The sequence below is a fragment of the Taudactylus pleione genome, unplaced genomic scaffold (genome assembly GCF_031769625.1).
Source record: "Taudactylus pleione unplaced genomic scaffold, aTauple2 ptg000450l, whole genome shotgun sequence".
In the NCBI taxonomy this organism is placed as follows: Eukaryota; Metazoa; Chordata; class Amphibia; order Anura; family Myobatrachidae; genus Taudactylus; species Taudactylus pleione.
This window is the reverse complement of record NW_028284852.1, coordinates 698,817-717,294: the sequence shown is the minus strand read 5'-3', so window position 1 is coordinate 717,294 and position 18,478 is coordinate 698,817. Positions and strand designations below refer to the sequence as shown.

At 45.8% G+C, this 18,478-nt stretch overlaps 1 protein-coding gene across 12 annotated transcripts in view; it reads left to right on the top strand.

The window, feature by feature from the left end:
• PTK2 (protein tyrosine kinase 2) overlaps positions 1 to 18,478 on the top strand; it is a 263,844-nt gene that overhangs the window by 179,248 nt on the left and 66,118 nt on the right. For 6 of the 12 annotated variants that reach the window (XM_088448066.1, XM_088448067.1, XM_088448059.1 and 3 more), the window contains 6 exons: positions 6,370 to 6,453; positions 10,952 to 10,969; positions 12,746 to 12,802; positions 13,641 to 13,661; positions 15,447 to 15,544; positions 17,248 to 17,332. In XM_088448066.1, coding sequence (XP_088304192.1) covers positions 6,370 to 6,453; positions 10,952 to 10,969; positions 12,746 to 12,802; positions 13,641 to 13,661; positions 15,447 to 15,544; positions 17,248 to 17,332 — 363 coding nt within the window. The remainder of the gene's footprint in view (positions 1 to 6,369; positions 6,454 to 10,951; positions 10,970 to 12,745; positions 12,803 to 13,640; positions 13,662 to 15,446; positions 15,545 to 17,247; positions 17,333 to 18,478) is intronic. The other 6 variants (XM_088448062.1, XM_088448061.1, XM_088448057.1 and 3 more) reach the window with 5 other exon arrangements.

Genomic DNA, 18,478 nt, shown 5'->3' with positions numbered 1-18,478 from the left:
AGCTCATCACACCAGCACACATCTAGTATGTTACAGAGAGAGTAGGGGGATAACCATTAGCTCATCACACCAGCACACATCTAGTATGTTATAGAGAGAGTAGGGGGGTAACCATTATCTCATCACACCAGCACACATCTAGTATGTTATAGAGAGAGTAGGGGGGATAACCATTATCTCATCACACATCTAGTATGTTATAGAGAGAGTAGGGGGGATAACCATTATCTCATCACACATCTAGTATGTAATAGAGAGAGTGAACGTGGTTCCTGTTACGGAGTAAAGTGGAAGTAACGCCTGGGACACTAATGTTCAGTCACTTTCTCTGTGTCTGACTCACTCTCACTTTCTGCCTCTTTCTCACACTCTCTCACTTTCTGCCTCTGTCTCTCACTCTCTCTCTTTCTGCCTCTGTCTCTCACTCTCTCTCTTTCTGCCTCTGTCTCACACACTCTTGCTTTCTGCCTCTGTCTCACACTCTCGCTTTCTGCCTCTGTCTCACACTCTCGCTTTCTGCCTCTGTCTCACACTCTCGCTTTCTGCCTCTGTCTCACACTCTCTTGCTTTCCTGCCTCTCTCACACTCTTGCTTTCCTGCCTCTGTCTCTCACACTCTCTTGCTTTCCTGCCTCTGTCTCACACACCCTCGCTTTCTGCCTCTGTCTCACTCTCGCTTTCTGCCTCTGTCTCTCACACTCGCTTACTGCCTCTGTCTCACACTCTCTTGCTTTCCTGCCTGTCTCACACTCTCTTGCTTTCCTGCCTCTGTCTCACACTCTCTTGCTTTCTGCCTCTGTCTCACACTCTCGCTTTCTGCCTCTGTCTCACACTCTCGCTTTCTGCCTCTGTCTCACACTCTCGCTTTCTGCCTCTGTCTCACACTCTTGCTTTCCTGCCTCTGTCTCTCACACTCTCTTGCTTTCCTGCCTCTGTCTCACACACTCTTGCTTTCTGCCTCTGTCTCACACTCTCGCTTTCTGTCTCTGTCTCACACTCTCGCTTTCTGCCTCTGTCTCACACTCTCTTGCTTTCCTGCCTCTCTCACACTCTTGCTTTCCTGCCTCTGTCTCACACTCTTGCTTTCCTGCCTCTGTCTCTCACACTCTCTTGCTTTCCTGCCTCTGTCTCTCACACTCTTGCTTTCCTGCCTCTGTCTCTCACACTCTCTTGCTTTCCTGCCTCTGTCTCGCACACTCTTGCTTTGCTGCCTCTGTCTCACACTCTCGTTTTCTGCCTCTGTCTCACACTCTCGTTTTCTGCCTCTGTCTCACACTCTCGCTTTCTGCCTCTGTCTCACACTCTCTTGCTTTCCTGCCTCTGTCTCACACTCTCTTGCTTTCCTGCCTCTGTCTCACACTCTCGCTTTCTGCCTCTGTCTCACACTCTCGCTTTCTGCCTCTGTCTCACACTCTCTCGCTTACTGCCTCTGTCTCACACTCTCTCGCTTACTGTCTCTTCCACCGTTGGGATCAGAACTGGGATGTAAAAGTTGCAGTGGGGGACCATTTGCGCCCTCATCAGTAAATCATTTCCAGTCACTTCTCCAGCGATTTCCCAGCCTCCCTCTATGTACTGAGCTGTCAGTGGGTCACTCCTGCCTGGTGTAGTAGGTACAGTGACCTTACTGTCCCTGCACGCCGCTCTGTGCCCCAGCCTGTGAAAGAGATCCTTGTCCTTGTTAGTGAACGCTCACCGGGAGGATACTCGTTCCTGGAGAGCTAAATGAATGCAGAGCGGATGTGATGTGTAGATTGGCGCACAGGGTGGAAGTATAAAGCTGCAGTCTCCCAACACTGTGCCTGACATTGCCTCATCTATAGAGGTGACTGAGCTGTCCCCAAAATACAGAACGTTTTCTGCATAATGTGTTTTATATACAGCCCAGGTGCAGAGGAGATCGCGCTGGCTCTGCAGGGTCCCAAGCTCCTCAAGTCGTCTTTATTTTCATTGTAATAGTTTTCTGTCCCTTTACATTATGGGGTTCTCGTTTTTAGTTTTGCAATTTTTATACTTGATTTACTGTACCTTTGCCTTAATCTCTCAGCATCTCTTTACTCTTAAAAAAAAAATTAAAATCAAGGGATAGGTACTCGCTTCACATTGCCATACTGCTATGAACGTCCGCCCCACATTCCAATTACCTGGTTTAGGGCCATAATAAAGCAACTGATTAGCAGCATCCCCAAAGCAATATCCTATATTATCGGTGCTCGTGCTGAATAAAACAGGATGGAAATATAATCAGAGGCGAGTGCGTGTGCGTGTGTGTGTGTGTGTGTGTGCGTGTGCGTGCGTGCGTGCGTGTGTGTGTCGCAATATATAAATTCTACTCCTATGAAGCCATTAATATAGCCATCAGTAGTACATGCGTTCAATGCAAAATCCTATAATAACAGATGGTCTCCCAAAAATACATGAAGGAATCGCCAGTTAGTAAATATATAAAACCTCTGAGCCGTCTTATGAAAAGCAAATGTTCTAAAATAATCCCAATAAACTGCACCAGCGCTGTAGGAGGGAATGCCCACAGTTCCTAAAGTGTCCGGCTTATGGTGTAAGCAAATTGGTAAAAATTATTTGTGAATCAAATTCACAATTATAACCCAAGATACAATAAGTTCCCCCCCCCCAAAATAGTCATTTATAAATCAACAGCTATAATGTAGATAATTATTTCCTAAAAATAGATTCTATGGGCCTCATTCCGATTACGCTCCAGTCTCCCGCCTCGCTTGTGAAAATAGACATCGGCGCGCATTTACACCAGCCCCAAACCTGGCGCAAGAGATGTGTCTGAGATCAGATCATCACTGACAAATAGCCCAGAATTCCTCCTGCGCGCCCTCAGAGCGCTTAGCCGACGTGCAAATGCCCGATTGTCGCCCCTTTACACTCACTCAGCAACAAGAGGAGATGGGTAAAATTCCGAATCGCCCGCATTTGCTCTAAGTTGCGTATACTCGGCACGGACGCTCGCACATCGCAAGATTTAGTCGCAAGGCAGACTTATGTGCAGCTGTGAATCAGCCCCTCTAACCACTAAGAACCGCGGTTGAATGCCCAGCAGGTCAGCTGAAGGTTCTTGTCCTCGGCCCGTTGGAACATCTCGGCAGTATGTAAGACGGATGCTTACTGCGGTGGTTTATTCTTCTATAACCTATTCCCGTTTGTTAGTACCGTGGGAATGGATACGTTGTAAGTACAGCTGAACAAAGTTAGAAGTGGATTATAGAAACATCCTCTTGGGATGGCGTCGTTTAACATTCATCAGATAAGGCCTTGGAAACGGTCAAGTACGGTCACAGAGCGATCTAACGGATAGACTCTTTCCTGCAACACCATTTTGGACTGGTTACAGATGTGTCCACATGCACCTAGCCACAAAACGCCATGCGGTGCGAGATGCCTTGCACGAGTGAGAATCCATCGGTGTAGTGTCCGTTTTGCCGGCTTTTTCGCTGTAATAAGCGTTTTAGTTGTATGCGGCAAACTGTTTCACGAGACTGCACCGATTAATTTGATATGCGACACTCGTACACCTGTGTGCGTGACGGAGTCGGAATCTGTATAGGAAGGCGAAACGGAACTTTGTGTGAAATAAAATCTGCGGCCGCTGCATGGTAGCACTCGGTATACAGACTCAGACGCACGCAGGTGTACGAGTGCCGCACAGATCAAATGAATCAGTGCAGTCTTGTGAAGCGGTTCATCGAGTATAATGCACATTCTAACCAAAAAAGCCACACGGGATATGACTCGCCGTGGAGGACTATATGGCGTGACTGCAGCAATGGTATATGAGGACACATTTGTACATCCGGTGTACAGTTGAACGGTTCCAAATTGTCCATAGTGTGTATTATTACTTCAGGCTTTATAGTGTTGACAGAATGTAAACAACAGTTGTATTTTTGGTTAACTATAGTATAATTTTTGTTTTCCCATACTGAAGTGTGAGGGTGAAGCCTGAATAATGATGTTTAGAGATTATTAGACTTTGCGTTATGACGTGCAATAACATATTACATAGACACCAATGAACGGAATGTTTTTTCTTGATAGGGGTGTAGGTCACACACGGGTTTGTGGTGCCACCTTGTGGCAGGCAGCAGCTAATGCATGGTCAGGTGTGCATGCCAGAGCATTCAAGTCAAGCAGCATAGGTGTATTATTGGTATGGACAGTAAGTGGTAACTTCCAGGATCTCCTGGTGTGTGGTTGGTGGGATTGGCACAGGGAGGACGGCAGCTTTCATGCTCAATTATGCCTCTGAATCTTCTTCGTTTGTTTCCTCCCCTTTCCATCCCTCACACCCCAGTAAAAGTCCTTTATGGGGTCCCTGGGATCTCTCCTTACAGCGCACAGTTGTCGTGGACCTTAGGTGGAAGGCTGCGCTGACCATTGATGTGCTCTCTGGATGATGCATTCCAGCCTCATGAGTAATCCTCTGGCCGCAGGGCGTCCATTGTTCCCTCATTATTCTATTCTGGTCTCAGGAAGCCCCTTGTCCCTGCCGAGCTTTGCTCCTTTCCCGGAAAACTATCACAGGCTTTGAAAAGGCCGCAGGCAAATAATACATGCAGGCTGCTTAGAGGAAAAGGGGAACCCCAAAATATTCACACCCCCCCCCCCCCCCCACATCCCCTTCCTAGAGATCAGGTACCTTCCAGACCGCACACAGGAGTTTGCTGTTTTTTTACCCAGGTTCCTGTGCAAACTTCCCTGCCCTTCTATAGACAAGTATATACATGCTAAGAAGTATTATTTACCAATTATTATATACATAGTATTCTATACATGCTGAGAAGTATTATATACATGCTCATGAGTACTATTTACTAAGTATTACATACATGCTCATAAGTACTATTTACTAAGTATTACATACATGCTCAGAAGTATTATATACATGGTAAATAATGCTTATTAGCGTGTATATAATACTTCTGAGTATGTATAATACTTAGTAAATCGTACTCATGAGCATGTATGTAATACTTCTTAGCATGTATAAAATACTTAGTATTATATACACGCTAAGAAGCATTATTTACCAAGTATTTTATACATGCTCAGTATTATTTACCAAGTATACTATACATGCTAAGAAGTATTATATACATGCTAAGAAGTATTACATACATGCTCATGAGTACTATTTACGAAGTATTACATACATGCTCAGAAGTATTATATACATGGTAAATAATGCTTCTTAGCGTGTATATAATGCTATGTATATAATACTTCTGAGCATGTATGTAATACTTAGTACTCATGAGCATGTATGTAGTACTTCTTAGCATGTATAGAATACTTGGTAAATAATGCTTCTTAGCGTGTATATAATACTAAGTATTCTATACATGCTAAGAAGTATTACATACATGCTCAGAAGTATTATATACATAGTATTATATACACGCTAAGAAGCATTATTTACCATGTATATAATACTTCTTAGCATGTATAGTATACTTGGAAAATAATACTGAGCATGTATAAAATACTTGGTAAATAATGCTTCTTAGCGTGTATATAATACTAAGTATTTTATACATGCTCAGTATTATTTACCAAGTATTATATACATAGTATTCTATGCATGCTAAGAAGTATTATTTACCAAGTATTCTGTACCTGCTAAGTATTATATACATGCTCAGATATATTATATATTACGCACACGCTGAGTAGTGTTGGGCTCGCGTTGAGCAGTATTATGCACGTGTTGAGCAGTATTATGCACGTGTTGAGCAGTATTATGCACGTGTTGAGCAGTATTATGCACGTGTTGAGCAGTATAATGCACGTGTTGAGCAGTATAATGCACGTGTTGAGCAGTATAATGCACGTGTTGAGCAGTATAATGCACGTGTTGAGCAGTATAATGCACGTGTTGAGCAGTATAATGCACGTGTTGAGCAGTATAATGCACGTGTTGAGCAGTATTATGCACGTGTTGAGCAGTATTATGCACGTGTTGAGCAGTATTGCGCACGCGTTGAGCAGTATTATGCACGCGTTGAGCGGTGTTACGCACGCGCTGAGCAGTTTGCTTGCTGCTTTCATAGATCTGTTATTCCTGTAGTTAGAAGGGTTTATTATCTCTAGGTGGCTGTAATTTGCTGATGACCTCTTACTAAATACAGCTCTGACTTCTGTGCTTTTCAGTCATGTCGTCAGGCAGCGTTGCTCTTGGATATGACACAACTCTGCTCTGGATACAGCTTTGTGGCACCATAAATACCTATGCTGAATATAATCTATGCTTGCACCTGTGTACGGACTTTGTATAATGTAATTGGTGTAGTTAACGCTTTCTACCTCGTCTCTCTTCTCTTCCGTCTCACGTATGTGTGTGAAGGTGCCTCACCCCCTCCGCCCAGAGCCCACAAAGCCAAGTGTTTTCTGCCATTCATCCTCTGTTCCCACGACTCTCCACCAAAGGGTACTGCATGTCCACTAACACCCCGCTGTGCACCAGTAATAACCAGCAGCTAACGCCATTGCCTGCATGGTGTGATGCCGTGTGTCCGGGAGTTACTGTGTTACACACACTGTTAGGGGGGCTACGACCTGGACTTATTATTCTGTGCAGCCAAGAAGTGTCTCAGCACCAGTCTAGCATTGGGTTTAGGAACTCTGGGCCTGATTCAGACCCACTCGCGAGCGGCTGTCCGCTCGCAAGTGGATCGATGGTCTGCACTGCGCATACGCACGACGGAGGGAGCTCCGTCGTGCGCATGTGCGAGATGCGACGAGCGAAGGACTTTCCTTCGCTCGTAGTGTCTGATCAAAGAAGGCGTGCTGTCGATGTTGATTGAGACGGAGCCGCCTACCGTCAGAAGCCGGCCCCACTGACATCACTAGTGATGTCAGTGGGAGTGATTTTGGCTCTGATAGAGCCAAAATCACTCCTGGCCCTGCGGTTGAAAAGCTCAACCGCAGGCTTCTGCTCGCAGTGGCGATGGTCAAGACCATCGCGACCATCATCCTGCACGCTCGTATAGGCTGTGGGTGGTGACCCACAGCTATACGAGCGTCCAGGAGGACGCTCCATATTTATGGAGGTGGGCCCTGATTCAGAGCGAGCGCTCTGGTCAGAGCGTCCGGTTCTGAATCAGGGCCTCTGTTTTAAGTACAGTAAACTGGGACTTGTAGTTCCACAACAGCTGTCGAGCAACAAGTTTCCTATCGGTACTCTATAGTAATACAGTTGAAATGTATGAATTTCTACTTCTCCTTTGACAATCATGAGGGGAACTGCTGAGAACGTTAATAAGTATACATTCTCTTACACCGCAGGGCGGCGACTATAAATCCAGGTGATCCCACGTACTAACGTATGATGTCTGTGTTTATAGAGGTGATTACAGAGGCCTGCATCGGTCGTCTATACATGGGCACTGCGTTATCACCCCACTGACAGGATCTTCTGGCTGTCTGTAATGTTGGGTAATAATAATCAGCCAATGCCGATGTCCGGGTAACCCTGACCACCTGCAAGCGGAATATTATATGTGTGATATAATGGAGGCGTGTGCGCACATATCAGGCAGATTGTCCACTGTGACTACATACGTATAGACCTTTCATACTGTATATGCGTAAAGTAACATTTTATTTCATCTCCTCCCATGCACTTAGGCCCTGATTCAGACCCGCTCGCTAGATGCAGACGCTCGCTCCCAGCGTATGCTAATTTAGCTAAGTGACGTCAAGGCAGGGCGATCGCACGGCAAGGCATAAGCACGCCCACTATGTCTTGGCGTGCGATCACTTTGTGTATACAGACGCCCACCAGCGTCATCTCCAGGAAGTGTATGCAAGCATCGGTACATCGTGGTCCACCGGAACTGACCGCAGCGCTTGCAGTTGACTGTACTTTACCGCAAACACTGCGAGCACTTCAGTGTATAATTCAACCAGGTGACATGTACTATGACGCTGCCTGTTAATTATGCCCGCCTCTGAAACGGCGTTAAGACGCTCAGGCACACCTGCGTTCGCATCTCCACTCCCCCGTTTCCAGTGGCCACAAACGGCTTCTCCTGTCACTCATTCCACTAGAGTCGTCAGAGAGGCACGAGGCATGACGTGCCTCAGTGATGAGACACTGGTTACCCCTTGCATTAATAGGCTGCATTCTTCTGAATATAGGCTCAGTGTAGAAGACGGCGGCCTCCGCTGTGTAGGCGACAGGTGATTTTCAAGACCTGAATTGCTGGAGTCTGTGCCACTAATCTAAGCTTGGTTCCTCCTCATTATATATTATTTACATGATAAATATTACACAAATTAGAGCCTTTTATTCCCATTACCATAGGATTTATGACTGTCTTGTACAAGTCATTTGTGTTGAGGATCTGGCTCATTACAGGCAGTTTGTTAATTGCTGTTCAGTGTTTTATTGTAGAGATGTGATTAATTATCAGTCCATTAATGCCATTTAACTTCTTTGTGGCACGACAGCTGCATCTCCTGGGGTCCTCAGTCAGCTTTTATTTGGCCAGGGCGGGGGGATTGCAGTATATAACGTTACCCGTCACTGTACAAGGCCTGACTCTATTAGGGGGGTATTCAATATGGGTGCGATAACATCGTTTTTTGCGTTAATATCACTGATTTTAGTTTTACACCCTATTCAATTTCAAAGACTTATCGCAGTTTTGAAAAGTCTTTGATAAAAAACGGTGATAACTTTTCACCATTGAATAGGTGTCGAAAAAAAGTGCACAATTGGGGTTTAGGGGTGCAGGCTTAAAAAAAAATAGCCTGCACCCCTGCGAATGACATTTAAAAAAGAACTGTGTCAAAAAAAGTAAAAAAAAAAGATAGGGACACCCCAAAAAATTAATTTACAAAATTGGGGTGCCCAAAAAAAATAATGGGAAAAAATTGTTAAACAATAGGGAAATAGGTTCAGGTCTATTGTGCAAGTATGCGGCAGGTGTTTTCTAGATTAGATTATTAGCGACAGGTGTTTTCTAGATTAGATTATTAGCGACAGGTGTTTTCTAGATTAGATTATTAGCGGCAGGTGTTTTCTAGAATAGATTTATAGCGGCAGGTGCACAAATGCAGAATTTAAAAAAATAACTTTAGGGACTTAAAAATATGCTAGTACCCATTTTCATGTACCCCAAATTTGATGGGACCACTTAAAAAAACGAAAAAAAATAACCTAAGTGCTCTTCTGCATCACTTCTTCAATGTCGGGAAAAAACACCTGCTGCGGCTATTTAAATCCCCGACTTTCAATTAAAGGCTAAAACGGGGGTACCCATAGTGTTCCCTTTAGGGAGGTCTAACAATTATTTGAAGGAAAAATTTGTAACTTTACGCAAATCCAACTTCGGAGTTTCCAGTTTTCGTTAATTTTATTTTGAATACGGGGATAAGCGGGAGCGCGCACCATACCTTTACGCAGAAAAAAACTCCGATATGAAACGTTAACTTCGCCAGGGAAGTTAACCTTTCATATTGAATACCCCTCTATGTCTGGGTGATGGGATATAGTGATATAATTTGTCATCGGTTGTGTAGGAAGTAGATTTGCATAAAGGAAGCTTCAGAAAACCACTATATAACAATGCGAATACCTGCATGCCGGTGCGCTGCGCCCTCGTCTATGCAGTGGGGGGGTCATCCTCTGTCCTGAGCGCACGCCTAGAAATCGCTATTAACCGCGGAGGAAATCTCTGCGCCAGCAAATTGTCTGGGTTGAAGATAAATCGGGCCTCATCTTTATACATATTGGCTGCCATCACTGCATGTGGCCGACCGCATTATTCACGTGATACAAATGTGACGCAAACCATCGGATGTCAGCTTTAATTAAATACTTGCCTAGTATCGCGCAGTGCCTTATTGATTGCTATTTGATGCTGCAGACCTGCGACACTTAGGACTTGGGAGCTCATTCAGACCCGGACGCTAAGCTGCACTCTCACGCAGCCAAAAGGGGCCGGGTATGCAAATGCCGCGATCGCACTGTCTGGTGGAAGAACGCCCTCTGTGCCTTAGAGCGACGGCAGAGCGAACGCACACGCCGGTATAAAGACGCCCACCTTTCTCTGTTAGCACATGTCATCACCAGGAAGTGTGTGATTAATCGGTGACATCGAGAGCCATCGTAGCTGCACGCAGCGCTTGAGGTAGACCCTACCCCACCGCAAGCACTGCGATCACTGCTGGCTGAAATACAACCAAGTGACGTGTACAATGACGCTTCTTTGCTAATTATGCACACCCCTAAAACACAGTTTAGCCGCCCAGACATGCCTGCGTTCGCACATCCACTCCCCCGTTACCACCCACAAACGGCGCCATCTGTCACTCAAATTAGCGTCCAGTCTGTGCACTGCGAGCGCACAATTCCCGAAAGCAGTGGATGACTCGTGCATGCGCATAGTGATGTGCGATTATCGTCCATAGCGTGCGTTCTCATCTTGGCGTCCGAATCTGAATGAGTTCCTTGGTTCTATGATGAAGGCAGAATTGTTCTTTGTAAATACCACACCCTAACCTGACCGCTGTACGGAAGCGCTATAGTTGTCCTATAGCTGCAGCTTTCTCATTCCCTGTTCCCCGTCCACACCAAGCTGTGATCTTCACACGCACGTCACAGACGCTGGTGTTTGCTTTCACACGGGTCGCTTGCAGAGGAGGAGGAGGAGGAGGGGGGACGGGGATCTTGTTTTGTGCTATGGTTGTGCCCTCCCCTCGGACGGTGCTGGCTGTAGTGTTAGACGCTGCTATACCACAGGTGAGCGGTAACGGCCCAAGCAATGACCAGGTGCCCGGTGTGTGCCCTCCAGTCTCTAACCAGCAGGATGTTTATACTGAAATATTAACCTCCCTGATGCATCATACAGGGGCGACAGACAATGCTTTCCTCTACGCTCACGCTTCTCTCTTTCCTTGCATGCATCCTGGATCCGCAGAGGAGTTTAGTGGGGACGGTAATACCTGCGCTTTACTCGTTTTCTTCTGTTGTTTTGTCTCACTAATTGTGTCTAATGAATCTGTGTAATACATTGTGTTTAATCTGCACTGTGTGCTCTTATCACCTGTACACACATACACACACACACACACACATACACACACACACACACACACACACACACACGGTCACTAAAGATTATCTGTCCAACTAGTTGATTGGTTGGAATGAAAATCTGGTAACGTATGGGTGTAACTGATGATCAGCAATTTGCTCCTAAATGCCAGAAAACAGCTGAAAATGACGTCGGACAAGTTTGAACAAATTGTTTAGATAAAACATTTAACAAACAGTTTTTGTCCATTTTCCGGCATTTGGGAGCAAATTGCTGATTGTCATTTGCTTTCATACGTTACCAGATTTTCATTCCAACCAATCAACTAGTTGGATGGTTGGACAGAAAATCTTTACGTGTGTATGCAGCTTAAGGCTGGGTACACACCTAAACGACCAGCAATCGTGCCGATGTTCAGGGCGGTTTGCCTTCACCCTGGACAACGCATGATTGCCGGTACACAAGATTTAATGAACGACGGAACAATCCTTCATTAATATGTACAGCCTCACATGCGATATCGTGTGATTGACCGTGCAGCAATGGCCAATCACACGATATCGCGTGCGACCGCTGGAGCGCGCAAATCGGGTATACACACTGCACGATATGCCCGATTTTGTCTTGTTGGGCCGATATCGTTCAGGTGTGTACCCAGCCAGTGCCCGCTCCGGGTCCAGCTCTTTCCTTTCACAAGTACTGCCATGCAACCCCTGCACTGTAATACGGTACTGTGCTAGTCTTCCTATGTGTCTGCAGCGCTGAGCATGTAGCCTTATAGAGTAACCCCAGCTGTGTAGAATAGAGGTCTCTTTAGTTAATACTTGTTGCATACTTCACGTGTAACGAGCTGCCCCACACACGTCTGGTGTATGTGCATGATGCCGTCAGAACTTATCACATATAAAGCTGAGGCCTCCTCCTGCATCTTCAGGGCCGCGTCCTAACTGCATAGGGTACAGGCCAAAGAGCTGAGATTGCAGTCTCCTAAACCGCAGTGAGATCAGGGGCCATATGCCTGGTTGTGAATCCACCGATGCCAGTGCATCTCTGCAGAGCAAGTCTTCCAGACCGTCAGTCACACTCTGCCAGCTCTGACAAGCGCCTCCCTCTAATTAGCCTTAGTGGTAAAAGAACACGTCTCTCGATTTATGCATTTGAGTACGAAATAGCGGCTTTCCTTGCTCAGCTAATATTTATCAGGATTATCACTAATCCTTAGTGTATAGTGTTATTATTAATTATACCCTACCTGGCAGTTTTTCAGCATGGATCTATCATGTAGAATGCCTTGCGTACCGCGATACCTGTTTCTGAGTGCGCTAAGATTAGAAATTTACATTGCAAGAGCTAAAACATTTTTATAATAGTAAATATATTGGACCCATTCTGCCTTTATAATGAATGTTCCCACCATTCACCTTCTCCCCATAAAGATGTCACCGTGATTCTGAGCGTAACACAATAGACTATTATTATATTCCGAACAAGCAATGATAAGCGTCATTGACTAATCAATATCTAAGGTTAATCAGTGTCCTGTATGGATAATAATCTCCCAAGTCTTCACACTGTCTCTCCTGGGTGTTTCCCTGGTGTCTGATGTTTGTGGTTATATCCTGTCTGTACGATGATGTTTCTGGGTCACTGACTAACGTGCTGGTTCTCTCTTGGCAGAAACCGATGACTATGCAGAGATTATAGATGAAGAAGATACTTACACCATGCCTTCCAGTGAGTACTCGCCTGCGCCCCGATACCTGGTCTGCGGCACTGTCTGAAATAAATTTGGCCTAAAGTGTTCCCAGCCTTGCCCCAACCACACCACACAGCAGAGTTAATACGGCCGTCACTGTCTCGACTTTACTTTGCGCCCCGTGCCGCAGGCGGTCGCGTCTCGGGCTTTGCCATCGATAATGCATATAACTCTGTCCCATACATAAATTCTGTGGAGTGCTGAGACTTTGTGGCCAGTCCTGCGGGTCTTGCTGAAACACTGCCTGTTATCATGCCGCAGATTTCCTTCTCCTGTAGTACAATATTCTCCCTGATGTTATGTTTTCATCCCCTATCACGCCCGACCGAGCTATTCTATTCTTGCTCCTGTCGGGCGCGATCAGCTGCCAAGCGCTACATTTCAGCTCGCAGCCCCTCGAGGATGAGAGCTGAAATGTGCGAAAAGTGACATGTTTGGGTGCCCAAACATCACTTTTCGCGATCGCGCCCAGCACTTTGGTCGGGGTTAGCCTATTTACGCAGCTAAACCCGACCACTTTGGGTGCGATCAGCGTGAAAAGCTGGCACAATTGAATAGCGGCCCGCGATCTCCTGTCACTTTAGACAGGAGATGCGGGCCGCGAAATCAATTGAATTCCGCCCTTTGTGTGCAGCTGTTACGCAGAGCTTAATGAAAGTGTCTGGCCTGGCCGCACGGACTTCGTGTCTCACAGGCCGTTCATCTTTACTCTGCGCCCAGTGTTGATGGATGATTGTTATGTGTAATGTGCATTTTGTGCGTTTTTCCTTGTGTAAAGGCCGTTTATTTTCTGTTCCCTCTCCAAACGCCATTCAGAAAGCTATGGATTAGATGAAGGTAACGGGCTGTGTGTAAACCGGGTTTGCCTGCTGTGTTTGAAGTGCCGCCTGAATTATAATTGTTACATTTTTTTTAATTGTTTTTATCAAGTTTTTTTGGTTCAGTTTTTATTTCTGATTTGACATCAGTCGATTTGATTTTTTAATTCCGTCTGGAAAAGTTATCGGACTAAAGCTTATATTTACATATGTTTCTTTAATAATTTGAGAGGATCGTGGGTAAAATACAAATTGACCCTATAGGAGAAGGTCTTTTTAGAGTGTACAAAGTATACGTAAAATCCCTTTAATGGGAATAGAGGTTTTCTAGAGAGGATGTACTCTCGTTAGCTGGATGTCTAAATGATATGTTTGTCACCCTCCTGTAACTTTTCCAGACCTGTGTAGATCTTTGAATGTTTCTAGTAATTGTGTATGAAACATTTAGGGGGAGATGTATCGAGCCTCGGAGAGAGATAAAGTAGAAAAGTTACCCCAAAACAACCAATCGGCTTCTAACGATCATTTCATAGCCAGTGCTAGATAAATGGCAGAAGCTGATTGGTACTTTATCTCTCTCCAGGCTTTGATACATCTCCCCCTGTGCTAGATAAATGGCAGAAGCTGATTGGTACTTTCTCTCTCTCCAGGGTTTGATACATCTCCCCCTGTGCTAGATAAATGACAGAAGCTGATTGGTACTTTATCTCTCTCCAGGGTTTGATACATCTCCCCCTGTGCTAGATAAATGACAGAAGCTGATTGGTACTTTATTTCTCTCCAGGGTTTGATACATCTCCCCCTGTGCTAGATAAATGACAGAAGCTGATTGGTACTTTATCTCTCTCCAGGGTTTGATACATCTCCCCCTGTGCTAGATAAATTACAGAAGCTGATTGGTACTTTATCTCTCTCCAGGGTTTGATACATCTCCCCCTGTGCTAGATAAATGACAGAAGCTGATTTGGTTGTTTTGGGCAACGTCTCCACTTTCTCCCTGTTATTTGGGGATTTAACCACATGGTGTAGCCATTACCGCCATCAGTGCCCTGTATTGCAGCCACTCTCTGTCCTTTATAGGGCTGCAGGGCTGAGTATTGTTGCGTTAAGCTGGGAACACCCTGAGCTGTATATATCGGCCGCTCAATCGAACGGCCGATATATAGCGAGCGAGTCGGCGGGTCTGTACAGACAGTATGTCTGTGAATAACGCCCTTCACAGACGTATTGGATCGATTCTGCAGCACAGCAGATGCCAAACATATCTGCAGATATATCGGTGCGTCTGCTGGTGTGTACGGGTGACTCGCCCGTGCACAGGCTGCAGGGCACCCGGCAGTGATTGACATCTCAGCTGGAATGGGCAAATTCAAATGCTCGCCCAGTTGTGATGTCGGTGATGACAGCGCAGACACATCGCCCGAACAATTGGTAAGTGTGTGTGCACAGATTGTTAGAAAGGTCGGCGGGTTGGCCAAACCCGCCGGTGTAGTGTGTACCCAGCTTTAGGCATCATCTCCGTCCTCTGACTCCCATCCGCCTGTCATTCAGTAATTGTTCTGTAAACCCGCCTGTGATTTTATTGTGATCGTGCTGCTTGTGATAGATGCTGCGTAAAATGCTAATTCCTCCGTCTCGGCGGCGTTGCTTGCAGGAGAGGATGTTACAGATCTGCTAAGTGTTGTGTGGTGTAAATACACCGCGTGTGAGCACAGTATGTCTGTGCGTGGGAGCCTGATATCTCCGCTCTGTCTCTCTCAGCTGTTAAGTCGTCTTTTTTTTTTTTTTTTTTTTATCTCAATAGCCGGCGACTACGAGATCCAGAGGGACCGGATCGAGCTGGGGCGGTGCATTGGGGAAGGACAGTTTGGAGACGTCCACCAGGGAGTTTACATGAGCCCGGTAAGCGCACTGTGTGGTTTATTACACACACTTTTAATGGCAGGTTTAGACAGTGCTGTCACTCTATATCGTTCAGCCGTTTAACCCTTAAGGGGCTGTTACAGAGTTAAAAATAAATTGCGCATACGCTGTACTTGAATGTAAATAAAATGCGACTATACTCTAATACGCAGAGCCGGATGCATCTCTCCATGAAGCCTCCTCTGCATATGTAGGGTAAAGGTCTGGATACTACAAGTCAGCGCCATCGGTGAATACTTGCACCCACCCTCTGCTATTCGCAATAAATAAATGTCCCAAAAGACGTATTTTTGCATGTCCCACATTTGCGCGAATGCACCCCTTGCAGAAATTTGCCCCTCACACCCCAGTTTTGCCTCTTCGGTGGTAGTTGTGGATATGATCCTAGTCCTTGTGGATCTGCCTCGCCCCCATACATGGCGTACGCCTATTTTGACTGCAGGCTATGGAAGCTCCGCAAATGGATTATGGGCCTGATTCAGAGCCGCTCGTAAGCGGCCGCTCGTTCGTTCCGAGCGATGTTTGCACAACTGCGTATGCGTACGGATCGTAATACGCATGCGTGAACCAGTCAGTGCGGCCGAAAATCGTTTGTTCGCTAAATAGCGAATGCCTGCTGTTTTGAGTGACAGGAGGAGGCGTATGTGGGTGGTAACAGGGGAAGGTGGTTGAAAACGGGGAGTGGAGATCAGAACGCAGACGTGCCTAAAGGTCAAAACGGGCGTTTTATGGGTGTGCATAATTAATACAGCAGCGTCATTGACCACGTCACTGGGTTATTTTATAGTCAGAACTGCTCGCAAGATTGCGGTCGGAAAAACCAACCACAAGAATAGCGAGCAGTTCATACGCTGGTCGATGTACTCGATTAATCTAATAAATAGCGGACATGACGTAGGATGCGAGCGGCCAGGGGGCGTAGTTTCCCAAAAAACGACCGCAAGTTTTGTTCTCTCGTTCAGACATAAAGGCGTGAACAGACCGCAAAGAGTGAACGGTTCATTTGAATAGCCACCCCTATTTTCTGAAAGAGCGAGCGCAAATAGCGTCCGGCTCTGAATCAGGCCCTATGTTCCAATCGGTATAAGCCCATAAAATATCTTTATTGTAAGTAAACAAACGTTTCCCCGGACCCATGTTTAAAATTGTTAAATGTTGACGTCCTCTGTATGCGGAAACCATTATGGCGGCACAGTTACATATACTGGGGTATTTAAAACCTCCTAATAAGTGTTTATCTAAATGTATGTGTGATAAAAACAATACAATGACCCCTTTCTGTGCTCCATACAAAGCAGCACTTTTTGAGCTAGTAGAATGATGCTGAATCTGTCTCCTTTTACATACCGGAGTCCCGGCCTTCAGGCAGCAAAGAAGGAAGATGGACAATACTGACTAATGGAGACGATACTGGCACAAATTATTTGTATATAAAGATGTGTATAGTAATTGGTCATAACATGTTCATTTATGCATATTGGAAATTCTGAAAGCCGCAGCTATACAAATATGTTTATATAGACTCCTTAGAGACCTGGGGCACGGCTGCAGTCCGTACTTGGACGCCACTGTCCGCCATGGGTCGTCAGCCAGGCGCGTCCATTGACTAGTATATGTGTGTGATATGTAATTTCCCGCCGTACACATGCTACAGTTCTTCTAAACAGTTTTTATTTTCTCAGGAGAATCCAGCCTTGGCAGTCGCAATCAAAACGTGTAAGAACTGCACCTCCGACAGCGTGCGGGAGAAATTCTTACAGGAGGCCTGTAAGTCCTCTCTACATTTGCCTAGACTTCTGTAGTTTGGTTACGCTATCACCTGTAACATATTTTTCCCCCCCTGTCTGCCTGTGCGCGCGGCCAGCTCCAGAGCGCAGTAACGTGCAGCGTTTTAAGCAAGGAGGGATCTAGTGCTCAACACAAGTGAGGACTGGACTTGGCTGGTCCTCCGGTAGGGCCCCCTACATGTGTCGTCAGTTTAATTGATGACTCCGCCAATACACTTTTTCTGATCAGCAGCGGGATCAGCCTTTGTGTACGGAAAGGCCAAGCGACTGTGAGCGCAGTTCCCCAGCGCCACCATCTTACATTCTGCCCAGGTATCTGAAATTTCACACGTGTGCTTTCTCCATGTGACCGGCTGCCATCTTGTTCCGTAGTCGTCCCCCATTGTGCAGGACTTGTGAAAAGTTTAATATCCAGAAAAGTGTAAAATAAGGTGGAGTGGAGGGGTCACAGCCCAAACGTCGTGTAAGATATAGGGATGGGGGAGGAGTTAGCAGGTAACTGAATTGTCCATCTTATAAAGTATCTAAACATGGCCGACCTTTATTCCAATGCAGCCATGACAACACAAGATAGATATATATATATATATGCATATATATGCAGGCTCTCCAGCACGGGCCTTTTCCGCTGTTTCTGAGTTTACAAGTTAATTTATTGCGGTAACCTGAGCTGAAATAATTGATATTTAATAGCACATGTAATCCGGTTACTGCTAGAGGGAAAGTAATTAGGAGGTTCTGGGGCTGCAGGGTCTGATAGATGAACATTTCTGTAATCGGGCTGTGTAATTAATTGTGGGGTAACAGCGTCTCGCTCCGTTCCTCCAGCTGTCCTCATGGCGAGACTTTAACTACTCAGTGATTTATTTCCAAAATGTCTGTGACAAGAACAAGTGTCTACAGCTGCATATGGCTTAATGCTGATTAATGACAATAGGTGGTCACGCTTGGGATAACAGAATGCCCCCCCCCCGTACAGTACGGTTTATGCTGCTGCCCACCAGCTGTGTAAGAACATTGGGAACAAACTGGGCAGCACGTGGGCAGAGAATGGCATGGAGGGGCGATATAATGGCAGGTGCAGCCTAATTCTCAGCCTCCATAACAAAATAATGGTTATAATTAA